General features: G+C 48.0%; 1 protein-coding gene across 1 annotated transcript in view; it reads right to left on the reverse strand.

The window, feature by feature from the left end:
* Window positions 1-13,153, reverse strand: part of AFG2A (AAA ATPase AFG2A) — a 170,202-nt gene that overhangs the window by 119,424 nt on the left and 37,625 nt on the right. The window contains exons 11-13 of the mRNA XM_037058578.1: window positions 12,206-12,415; window positions 3,571-3,624; window positions 1,449-1,528 (exon numbers count right to left, since the gene is read on the reverse strand). Of these exons, the coding sequence (XP_036914473.1) occupies window positions 1,449-1,528; window positions 3,571-3,624; window positions 12,206-12,415 (344 nt within the window). The remainder of the gene's footprint in view (window positions 1-1,448; window positions 1,529-3,570; window positions 3,625-12,205; window positions 12,416-13,153) is intronic.

Raw genomic sequence — 13,153 nt, forward strand, 5'->3', positions numbered from 1 at the left:
TCACGGCAACTCAGGTGCAACCAAGACCCTCTACTTTGGACCATCAGCATTACACCTGCTTGCCCATCCCACCTTTGTTTTCGAAACGTCAAATGATTTTGATCCAGAATTTTCTCTACAGAGGCAACTGCACAGAATTCACTTGTTCTTGATCAGATCGAGCCACTGAAGGAGGGACATACACAGCCCAGAGTCAGATGGACACTGTCAGGGGAAATGACACCTAAAGGACGCAAATCATTAGCATCTAGCAGATTCCCTGAGCTTCCCTGCCTGCAAAAATGGGAGATTTCCCCCAAGTGCCTTGTCTGGTTTCTCGTACCACTTTATTTCAAAAGCATTTTATGAGAATCTGCTACATGTTCTACCTCCCATCTGGCTCATATTTAACACTGCATCCCACCCTGCTCCTTCGCAGGCTCCACAAACACGTGTCCCCAGTGTCAAGTGAGTGTGGCAGGTCGCACTGCTCCAGCTAACTGCTCTGGCTTCCATCTCTTCTCTTGCATCCATCACCAGCTGTTTGGTGAACTTGAGTCTTCTGGTGAACTTGAGTCTTCTGCAGTCCTGCCATCTCACCCCGAAGTACTGAAAGGGCCCGGGCACATTAACTCGTCAAATAAAAAGGCTGGTGGTGTTCACAGGAGCTGCGATGATGGAAGGAGAGCAGCGTGGCTCCCAGGGAGGGGGGAGTGGCAATGCCTCCTGCCACAAGTTAGCCTGCAGCTCCTGTGGCGCCCTCTGCCGGCACAGCCACTGCCAGGGGTGGACCTTTAGACTCAACGTACACATTGGGAAGCTACTATGCACGAGGTGTACAAATTATCATTCTCCCACATGAAGACTTGTGCATGCTCCTTAAAGGACCTCTAAACATTTGTAGAGAAAACACTGTCATACTCACAAACAGTTTTGAGCTACACATGATTGATTATATGATCAAAACTTTAAACTATTAAAAATAATTCTCTTTACTGCTTGAAATTCAGAAACAAAACTATTAATATTAATTTCTATTCTAGTGTACCTAATTATATTTTAGGAAATATGATTTAATCCAGAGAATAGTAAAATCTGTGTAATAACACCTTTTATTATAACTGGTTTCTACTCTATCATGTATTACACTTCACTGACCTTTGTTTATTATTTTAATCATATATTTATAAAAACTCAAATTTTGATAAATAGTACTAAGGATCCCTCAATAGGTAATAAACTATAAAAATTAACTCAAATGCCCCAAATGAATATCGTTGTTTTTTCAATTGCATATGAAACCGTATACATGAAATAACTGAATGGGTGCAACACAAAAAAAACTGCATGAATGGCGAAATGTTTTCTTTTAGACCCAACGGACGAATGAACACAGCGGGCATCGGAAGTGCACTGACCCCGCACCGCCTCTGCCTCCGCGCCACCGCAGGCCCCGCAGCCGTGCTTACCTGCCCCTTTCCACCGCCAGGGCATCCAGCTCGTCGAAGAAAACAATGGAAGGAGCCACGGCCCTCGCTCTGCGGAACACCTGGGGGAAGGAGCGCCACGTTAGCCAGAGATCAGCGACCTCCAAGGAGCCCTGTTGCTGATTTTAGTTCGAAAGTGGTTTAGAACGGAATCTACGACGTACAATCAGACCGATAAATGCACACCGCACCAGACAAGACAGCAGTGGGCACCTACCCAGGCCCGGCTACAGACCCAAGGGAGGCGATGCGGCTGCGCAAGCAGGTCTGGGCTAAAGCCCCGCCTCCACCTCTGGGTGCGTGAGCGCCAGCGGCGGCCGGGCTGCTCTGACTTGCAGGGTCCGCGCCTGCCCAGCGCAGAGGGCGCTCGGTGCTAGCCTCCAAGGATTGTTTCAGAACTGACTAGAAAAATGATGCAAAGCATTGAGCACAAAGTCTCAAACTCAGTAAGCGCTCGGTAAAGGATAGGTATGATGATCATAAACACACGTTTAAAAGAAAAGCCAGAAATGTGTAAAATTAACCATAGCTTTGCTTATGAAATAGTTCAACCTCAGTCCTTGACTGTCTTGGTTCTCGATCATGATGCTCACAGAAAAAAACGTCTGGTTGCCTAGCAAATCTTCAAGGCCCGGTTCCCCACCCGAGGACCCCTTCATGCCGACACCTGTGTGATTGGTCACGCGTCCCTCAGGTGACAAAGGTTTGGCTTTCGAACAAACTGCTTCTCAAACAGTTTTCCAGAACGTATTCAGTTTGAGAACCTGGGTCCCACTTACCCATAAGCTCAAAAGCCACACCCCGTGTTCACCTCACTGAAGACTGTATGGGAGAGGAGTACTTGACATAAAGCCAGGACAAAAACGCACAGACAAAGACCAGGACCTGGAAGACCAGAGGCTGGACAGACTGCCAGACTACCAGCACCAGAGACTGGCCAGAGAGCCACGAGGGAGGCGCATGGGCCAGCACCGGTGCAGAGGGCCCAGAGGCGTGCTCCCTGTGACCTAGGCCCCCATCCTCTTGTCACAAGCATGAAACTACGGAACAGTTATCAAAACAGTAAGAAACATCACCTTTTTCATTTTAAACAATGATGGTGTTGTCATTACTAATGAACATTTTATACAGTTATCATCATCTACATGTTAAAGAAAAAAACAAAAAGAAACTTAATTTTTTTCTCAGATGAGAGTGTCCCCATCTCTACTCCGAGGCACGTCACAAACGCAGCCCGCCCATGCACGGCCACGTGGGCCCCTGTCCACGCTGCGCTCCAGGGAGGGCGCGGGGCCTGTGTGAGACGGACAGTGCCCCACCGCCCGGCAAAGCCAAGACTCGCAGGCAGACGGCTGCAGGGGCCCAGCCGGGCGCCAGGACTGCACACAAATTGGGCCTGCGTGACTTCTGCGCGAGGGGAAGCCTGTCGGTCAGGCAGCGGCTTTAAAACCTGGGGGCGGGGTGCATCGCCCTAGGCACCAGGCGGCGGTAAAAGAGGTATAACAGAAGGTGAGGTGGGACCCCACATCCTAGGAGTGTTTGATTTAAAGGACTACCGAGTTCAAACCATTTAAATATTCTGAGGTCACGTGTTCTAAGTGCAGACACGTCCTTTTTTTTAAAGTGAAATGCCGGTACTTGTTTTAAAATCTGTGGTAAAACTAAAGGGTGGTATACTATGAGGCTTAAAAACAAAGTATTGCCCTGGCTGGTGTAGCTCAGTGGACTGAGCGCAGGCCTGTGAACCACACGATGATCGTGGTTCGATTCCCAGTCAGGGCACATGCCTGGGTTGCAGGCCAGTTCCCAGCAGGGGACGCATGAGAGGCAACCATACATTGATATTTCTCTCCCTCTCTCCTTCCCTTCCCCTCTAAAGAAATAAATAAAATCTTTAAAAAAAAACAAAACAAAAAAAACAAAGTATTGATCAAAATTGCGCTTTCAATAATAAAATAATATTTGCCTAAAGAAAAAATATGCTACTGGAATTGGGATGTGGGCTTTCAAAATCTGAAACCCAAAGGAAAACAGAAAGCACACAGAGGACAGAAGCGCGCTCTCCTGGGCGGGCAGAGCCCCCCTTGGAGGCACGTCCCCTTACCTCGCGGACAGCTCTTTCGGACTCACCGACATACTTATTCATCAACTCAGGCCCCTGCACGAGAAGAAAACAAGTGTTCAGTTCAAGGAAAGAGCAAAAGTGGGGGTGGGGGAAGGACAAGCAAAAACCTGCTTTTAATTAAATTAGTTCCTTCAGCATGCTTAGTTTCACTGGGTGTCATTTGTGCCTCAGAAATTAAAGCTATTGCGAGTTCCAAGAACGACATCGACACAAAGGAAAGGCTGTGCCTGTAAATGTTCATCCGTCTGCCCATCGCCCACGCCCTCCCGCTCCAGCAGGCACGGCGCAGGACACTGAGGACGGAGCAGTTCAACCTGGAAACCAGCAGAGGAAACACCGAGCTCCCAGGCTGAGCCACGGCCCGCTCTGAGGGGTCCATTTGTTAGGGTCAAAGTCCACCAGATCAACAGCCTCAGGACCGTGGGGAACTTAGGACTGAGCGGAACTCCCGGACACGGAGTGGGAACCACGGAGTCCGTGGCAGGATGCCGCAGCAGGGCTGCCCTGAGCTCCTCCCGCTCTCCTCTCTGCTCTCCCCAACCTGGCCACCTGAACACGCCTCTCCAGGGCATGACCTGCTCCTCTCAGCTGTGCCCTGGCCAGAGGAGACCGCTCCTGTGCAACAGTGTCACAGGGCGGTGTCACGTTGTGGCGATGACCCTCGTCACCCTCAAAAATCTGCATCTTCCTTAGCTATCTGCCACTCAGCACTTTGCCTGGGTGACAGTTAATGCCTCTTGCCCCGTGTCCAGGCGTGTTAGAAGGGTACCAAGGATGAACGGGGCGGACTCTGTGTAACAAAATCCACTGAGCGTCAATGACTGGACGCCAGCAGGTGGGCCCCCCAGAGGTGGCGGGTCTCCCAGTGGTCCACTGCCTACCTCGGGTCATGGGGGCACATTTCCAACATTTAGCATTCTGAAGTCTAGCATTTTCTTCGTTCTTAAATACCTAAAATATCACATCTGGTGTGGAAAAACAGTAGGTTTCCTCTTTCACGGCACACCTACCTACTTTCTCACATTACACAGTCATCCCATCACAAGAAGTCCTAGGATATTAGAAAAACACAGAACCCCTCTGCCTGAGACCCACAACCACGTCCCTCGGATACCGGTGGACCGGCCGCCTGACAGCCCAGACGTCCTCCTCGGCCGTGGGAGGGTTCTCTCACCACGCTCACTGTTCTTCCCAGCACCGCCTGGCTCCTCATGATGCCCTTTCCCCAAATCCAGCTGCAGATCCAACAGGTGGGGTGTGTGTGTGTGTGTGTGTGTGTGTGTGTGTTTCTCTTTCTACAAACACCTTATTCTGAACAAGGTTCGCATTCTATCCCTGCACGCCATGGCTCAGGCACTGAGGGGACGTACCTAGGCCCTGGCCTGAGCACTGGCCACACCACTTACATCAATCAAAAACACCTGACTGAGGCACCCTGGCAAACGCCGGCAGAATGTCAGCTAATGCCACACACTGGGACAGGTGATGCTCAGCTTCCGTAAAGAAACCACCGCACAGCAGGACCGACGCTGCCGGGACAGAGGCGCGCGCAGGCACCGCTGAAACACAGAAAAGGAACTGCGTCCAGGCCAGAACGCTCCTGCAGCAAGACGCCGCGGGCCAGTCCTCAGTGGGCCCCCTCTGTGCCTTCTGAATCAGAAAGGTCTCTGGCCAGCCCAGACGGATGGCATCATGTGCCCGTGAATCGTAGGAAGCTCGAAGGACACCGACTCTTCAAGGGCACACAGGACAAGCAGCCTGAGCAGAGCAGACTGACAACTGTGGGGGGGCGGGGGTGGGGCTGGGCAAGAAGGGCAAAGGGACTGGACAGAGAGAGACAGACTCGCAGACACAGATGACCATGTGCTGACTGCTGGAGACACGGGGGCGGGGTGGTTAGGGGGAAGCAGAAGAGGATAGCGGAGGGACTCAAGGGGGAGGGCGGGAGGGAGGCTTGACTTGGGTGGTGAACACACACTACGACATGCAGACGATGTGTTTTCAAGCTGTACGCCTGAAACCTGCACAATTTTATTAGCCAAGGTTACCCCCAAAATTCAATAAAAATTAAACTGGAAAAAAGAACAAAATAACCCTATGGTAAAATTAGTTTCAGTATATACATCATTTCCTTTAAGGTTCTAGAATACACTGACCATGTTAAGTGAGGGCTTATAATAGTCAGCTGACCCCAACCTAGATTTTACAAAATCATCAAAAATATAAATGACACGACTCCTGAGTGAAAAACTTGGACTTCAAAATATTAAGAAAATTAATCAAAACATTAAGGAAAAAAATAAATGACACTTAAAAAACAACTTCATAATATCTAGTAATGTTTAAGTTGACCAAAGTCAAGAACTTCTTCAATGTACAAGAGTTGTATAAGAATGCATTACTGAAGCTCTGTTTACAACAAAAATTAAACCTGAAAGTAAAAACTAATTAATATACAGGCGAGTATATAAACTGTAGTGTTCTCATAAAATGGAGAACTACACTGTCCAACTATGAATGAAAGGCTGGACTAAGGAGACAGGTTGGAAGCAGGAGAACTAGCTTCCAAAAGAAAGCTGTTATACAGGCAAACGCCTTGTAACATTGAAATGCCTTGTACACTTCCAAACAAGAATCAGAGTTCCAAATGTTTTGCCAAATTGTTTAAGGTCATGGAAAAGCTGAGCTTTTCCTCACTGATCATTAGGATCATTTCTGCACGGTTGCACCCTGCAGGATCACTGTCATGGTCCTGCACCCCGGTGCAGAACGAGGTCTGCCCATCTGTAACACAAAATATAAAGTCAAATGAACAAAGCCGATGCCGTTCATCCACACGACGCTTTTACCCAGAGGGAACTGTGGACAAATCAGACACTGAGCAAGAAAACAGGAATTGGGGTCCATCGATAAATAAACTTTAGATGGTTGGGAGAACAGGTGTGTGCTGGGGAGGGGGCTGGGGCGGGGGAGTGAGGAGGAAGGAGTAAGAAATGTTCGTGCGGAATTTATTCAGTTTAGGGCGACTGATTAGGCGAGTGTGGCCTGATTCTAATCAGAAAGGAGATCACTGGTGTTCGTGTTGTGTTGTGATTACTGTCACCCCAACTGCATTACTGTCCCTGTTCTTATAGCAACTCCTCATCAGAGTCCAGGGCATGACACAGAACAGTAAGACAATGAAGACGTTTCTCTGCACAGGCAATACACTCAATGCATTTATTCTGCTTTCTTTCTTTTTTTTTTTTAAAGATTTTATTTATTTATTTACCTTTAGAGGGGAAGGAGAGAGGGAGAGAAACATCAATGTATGGTTGCTTTTTGTGCATCCCCTGCTGGGAGTTGGCCTGCAGGGAACTGGCCTGCAACCCAGGCATGTGCCCTGACTGGGAATTGAACCGCGATCCTCTGGTTTGCAGGCCTGTGCTCAATCCACTGAGCTACACCAGCCAGGGCTTTATTCTGCTTTCTAATCATCTGGCTCAACTGAAGACAAGGAGTCAGAAAACCTGGAGGAACAGTACTGTTCTCCAGACTGGTTCTAAAACAGAACACAGCTTGAACACCACTGCTGAGAGCACCAGACTACAACCACCGATAATCTCGGAGAACCCGATCAATAGCCCGCCTGTGATACCAGCAAGACCACCACGCACCGAGCATCTGGTGTGCAGGCAGACAGACTTGATATCCCAGTGAAAATGGGGAAATATGGCGAACAGACTCAACCAGTGCAGGCTCACTCCTCTCCCACATGGAGGAGGGCTGTCAGAAACCTATGGAAAAGGAACAGTGCTTTTTCCCTAAAAACAAAACACAGAAAAAGGAAAGAAAACATCTGAAAATCTAACTAGAACTGAGCACCATGAAGACAGTCTGGGTCAGAGTACCAGATGTGTTGCTCAGCAGTGAGGACACACTTCAGGGGCCCCAAAGCACCTGGGACCATGTGCAGAACCATGTCCGCACCAACACACGTCACCTGGGAGATGGGCTGTGAAATGCAGCCCCAGACACTAAAGTGATATGTGACGTGGGTCCAGAATTCTCTTAAAAGATCAAGTACTAGCACCACGAAGGATGATTATTTTGAGCTTGAAGTTCAAACTGCCAAAAATCACTGTATTGTGGTACTCAGAGCTGCAAAAGATTAAATCCACTTTCAAAAATATGTACTACATTTTATTCTAACACTAACACAAAACTTAAGGGAACCTAAAATGGGCTGCTATACGTTTTTGTCCAATTTGCAATCAAATATACACCTAATTCTCAAACACAGAAAAAAGCAGCAACTAGCAGCATCAGCTAATATGACAAAGTCTTGCCAAAGGCTTGATATCTATTATTCCCCTTCACCACTTACCACACTCCTCTGAGATGGATGTTCTTATGATCATAGCTTTACAGAAAAAAATCTGAAGTACAAACAAGGAAAGTAATTTGCACGAAGTCACACAGCTGAGAAAATAGCAGAACAGTGACTTGAATCTCTTCACTGTTCATCACACCTGACAATTAGAGAAAATGCCCTGAGTGTTTAGCCACAACCAGGCACGAAGGACAAGAGGAGCACCTAAGAGGAGCAGCACTGCGTGAGCTGGCCACAGAAAGCAGCAGGGGACGGGCGAAAGGAGCCCTGTGGTCCAACCCGCCTCACTCAGAGCCTGGGGAGACCCCGGCCCGGGGGCGCGGGAATGCTCAAGGCCCTGGGGAAGTCAGTCGGCGCACAGGACAGCAAGGACACAGGCTCTGGCTCCCAGACTACCGCTTTTTCTAAAAACCGCGATGTCCTCTGTTTTTGCCAAGTCCTAATAAAAGGGGAAATGCCCTCTTAAGAGCTTACATAGTACCCGCAATTCAAATCGAAGGGTGTTTGTGCGAGCAGGTCGTGAGGCAGGGCAAAGTCTACCTCTTGGTAGCAGCTGCTGACAGGGGCAGGGGTGTGCCCCACACTTGCTCCCGAGTTTCCCCACTCTTTTGTAAGGAACACATAAATCCCCGAAGTGGATTTTTCCAAATCCAACCTATCCAACGAGGCTGGATAAGGTTACTTCTTTCCCAACCTCACTTACCAGACACTACAGTGTGTCGGTCCTGCCCTGCCTCACCTGCCTAGATTCCAGGTGCTTCCCTGAAAAGGGTGAGCAAGAAAAAATACCAAAAGGAAGCACTGTAGACAGGCTTAGTTGGGGCAGCACTACTGGCTGTTTCCATGGCTCAGATCAAGTGTTCGCGTTTACAAAACAACAGGAACATAAATACATGTGAAATATTTGTCCAGCTGTGGAATCCAATGCGAACTAAACTGATCTTTTACTGTTTCATTATTTGACACCATATCAGTCACAAATTTAAGGGTAATACTCACGCCTCATGTTTTCGCAGTTTTGCCCCTTTAATCTACTGGGTTTCTCCTGGTCTTCCCAAGGGTTTTTTAAATGTGTCTGACACCTGCCAATTACAATTGGCCATTACAATTCAAATCAAGTTTTTATAAGTTCTAAAATGTCTAGGGAGGGCAAGTTAACCTAAGTGTTAACTATGGTTAAATGTTACAGAATATGCTCATAAAAACCCAAACTCACATGAGATAGAATTACATATATGTAATGCAAGTAAAGGATCTTGAAAATTAATAGGAAGAACATACAGCACATACAGAAGGCCATTTGGGGAAAGCACTTCAAAGAGTTTGAAACAGGCACTGAATACCAGGCCGTGGGTAAGTAAAACCCCCCAAAGCAACAAAGGCTGGCAGGAAAGGGAAGGGAAGGGAAGAGAGAGCTCAAGCTGTTCCTCCCAAAAGTATAATCCAAGCTTCCCCCCAAACTCACTCCGTCCCAGGGGAAAAACAACCCTGTGTCAGAAAGACGCCATGCTGACCACACTCCGGCTGGCGGGGAAGGGTCCCCGTGCCCACGACAACCCCCAGGATCTCTCCCGGTNGAAAGCACTTCAAAGAGTTTGAAACAGGCACTAAATACCAGGCCGTGGGTAAGTAAAAACCCCCAAAGCAACAAAGGCTGGCAGGAAAGGGAAGGGAAGGGAAGAGAGAGCTCAAGCTGTTCCTCCCAAAAGTATAATCCAAGCTTCCCCCCAAACTCACTCCGTCCCAGGGGAAAAACAACCCTGTGTCAGAAAGACGCCATGCTGACCACACTCCGGCTGGCGGGGAAGGGTCCCCGTGCCCACGACAACCCCCAGGATCTCTCCCGGTCTCCCTTCCTGTTCACGACGCAGAACCTGCGACACCAGGTCTCAGGGGCTGTACTGCCATCTCTAGAAAGGGCCGACCTCTGCAGCCACCCACCCATACTCCCCACGGCCGTCAGGGCCCGCCTGCCACACTGTTTAAAGGTGTTCCCAACTCCACGTGTCTAACCCAGGTCGGGGCTCCCCACCTTCCGCCCGCCTCTCCTCCTCACGGGCCGACTCCTCCCACATTCGGGTATTTCCACCTGCCAGTCACTGAAGTAGACGGTTTAATCACCTTGGACTTCTCCCTCTGTTTCTGCTCTCTCCTTGGGATTCCAAATGCCACCACTTCCTTGTACCACGTGTCTGGTCACCAGGCTCCCTCGCCGACTGAGGGCGACTGCAGGGGCAACCGACCGCACCTTCGCTCGTCCCAGACAGTGCCTGGCACACAGACGGTGCTTAAGGTATGATCTGGAGTTACTGGTGCAATTCAAAACACTGACAAGTATTTTTGAAGTGTTATAGACATAACACTGTAATACTTATTTCAACTCTAATCAAATTCCATTAAAAAGAAACTGAAAAGAGGATCATCCCTCGGCTGGAATCTATGAATAAAAAAATTAAGCCAACCCAATAATAAAATTTTCTTCTGTTAGTAAATTCCTTAGAAGTCTAAAAGCATCCTTCTCTTTCTAAATCTCTCTAGGTCTTCTTACCTTCCAGTTGCTAAAGGTTTTGTTATTATAGGTCCTATTATTGTCATTTTTTGCATTTAGCCGGATGTTATAGAATATTTTCAAATCAATACATCTTTTTCACATAGCTTTAGTCAACTGATACAAGCCCGCTTCAAAAGAAATTCATTAACACACAGTTTTGGCATGGGATGTCCTCACACATCCATTCACACAGTGTGCAAAGAACACCAAATTTCAGTGAGTCCCATCTCACCCCCACAGAGCGTGGGGCCCTGACAATGGCGCGTCAGCTGCTCTTTCTGGCTTAAGAGCAATGGGTTCCTCCTCCCTAACAGCCATTCCGTGATAAAACGAAGGGTATGTCTTTACTCAGTAACAACGCTGATAACTGACCATTTGAGTGTATGGGACACATCGGACACCACCATTGGGGGAAGTTTAGGGAATTTTTAAAGTTAAAAACCAAAAGCCCTAAAGGAAATGAAATAGAAACTCAAAAGGTCTCAGGCTCCAAACCTACAGAAGGAGAAGAAAGAGTTAAGGCCCACGAAAGGCACAAAAGTGAACACAGCTCCTGGTTGAGCCTAAACTAGAGCTGTGCTCCAGGTGAAAGAAAAAATAACCGAAACTCTGAAAGAAAGCATTCTTTAGAGTGCTGGGGCCTGGGTCTGTTTAGACAGACCGACACGCCCAAACCAGAACCGACACGCCCCCTTGCAGGCTCCCACGGAGGCGGGCTCCTACAGGAGAGCCCAGGACGGCCGAGCCCCAACTCCGCAGCCAGCCTGCTGTCAGTGACTTTCCGCTGTCACCACAAATGGGATGAAGGACAAGAAAGGTCCCCTCCAAAGTCCCCCCTGAGGAATCCACATCTTCCACGTGGTCCCCTCCCCACACCCCACTTGGCCAGTGCAGGGCCGGCCACTGAGTGGGTCTGTACCTTCTGTTGTACCTTCTGTCACTGAACGTCTGTGACATGCTTGGATCTGTGACGCTGCCTTCAAAACGCTGACTTAATTAGTTGACTTTGTTGGCAGGTGGGGAGGAAGTTTAAGACTTACAGAGGAATTGAGCAGACAGCAAAGAATTCTTGTATGCCCCTCCCCATTTCTCACCGCACACCCAGTGTTCCCATTATTAATATCATCTATTAGTAGACTATACTTGTTACAATTAATAAACCAATACTGACGCATTATTAGTAACTCAGCTCCTCAGTTCACTCCCACTTCCTCAGCTACTCTTTCCCAGGATCCCGTCCGGAAAACCCTAGCACCACGCTCGGCTGTCGCAGTTTCCTGGGCTCCGCTGGACAGTGTGCATCTCAGCCGAGACAGCGCATGCGTGCCGGTTGGGTGTTTCACACCTGTCTTTCCACTTGGGTCTGCCTGACCCAGGTTTTCTCGTGGATCAATTATACAATTTAAAAGTGAGCAATACAACTTAAAAATGTAAAAACTAAAAGACTAGTTCCTATTACACAGAGTGTAAGAAACACTGGGAATCAAGAAACTAAATGAGGCCTTGACGCGCTGGCGGCTCACACTAACTCAATCGTCCCTCACCTCCCTATATTATTGCACTACTGTCAACCTCAGATGAAAATCAGCTACTCCTAAGTCACCTCCTCATGTTTTCTGAAGGGACGGAATCACAGGGTGGATGCTGGGGGCCAGGAAAAGAGAGCAGCAATTTAAAAATTTACAGCACACCTTTATGGCCAGGAAATTCAGTCCACTTTCATTGGCCAACGCCTTGGCGATCATCGTTTTGGAGCATCCGGGGGGCCCGTACAGAAGAACTCCCTTAGGTGGCTGAACACCCATTCGGGTGAAAGACTCCGGGTGCTTCAAGGGCCATTCCACAGCCTGTTTCAGTTTCAGTTTGATGGTTTCCAGTCCTCCTATATCTGACCAGGATACCTGCAAAACAGAACGTTTCCTAAACGTAAGTCTGCCAGGACAGAGAACTTAAAAAAAATTAAAGAAAGAAATGCAAGAAAGGGAACAGAATCACTTAAAAATCAGGAAGATCCTAAAAAGAAATTCCAACAATATCAAGATTAATTAGGAGCTCATGAAATGTAATCTGCATATTAGAGAAATGCTAAAGACAAACAAAATACTTCTGCTTGCAAGTCTTACAGAAACGGCTGTTCCAGTGAGTGAACACACTGTGGAGTCCACCTTCCCTCCTGGGCGGCTGTAAATACTAGGTCCTACCTGTCCGAAACGGTTTGAATCAGTGACCCAGGGTCTCGTCTATATATATAACTTTGTATGTTTCGTTTTTAGCAAATACCTGCAATATATTTCTGTAGGTTCTAATGAAACACACGGTGTTTTCTGTCTTTGGCATATTAATGAAATACCCTCAAAATTGTGTTCCTTCTCTCAACTACGAAATACTCCCCAAACAAGATGGCTCTTTACATACTATTTACTTAATCAAGATGCATTAAGAGCTACATGGTGGATGATTAAGAAATTGGAGCACAGGCTTTAAAGAACTTAACAACTACAGGTAACACACACAGAAATGACCGCAGTCCAAGGGGAAGGATCCTAACGAAGCACAGTAAGGAAGAGACAGAAAAGGCCTTTGGGGGCTTCCCAGGAAGAGAGGTTCCTTCCAGCCAGAGCGCGAATCAGAAATCCAAT

Source organism: Sturnira hondurensis, unplaced genomic scaffold (assembly GCF_014824575.4).
Source record: "Sturnira hondurensis isolate 20B ecotype Veracruz unplaced genomic scaffold, ASM1482457v3 Scaffold0010128, whole genome shotgun sequence".
NCBI lineage: Eukaryota > Metazoa > Chordata > Mammalia > Chiroptera > Phyllostomidae > Sturnira > Sturnira hondurensis.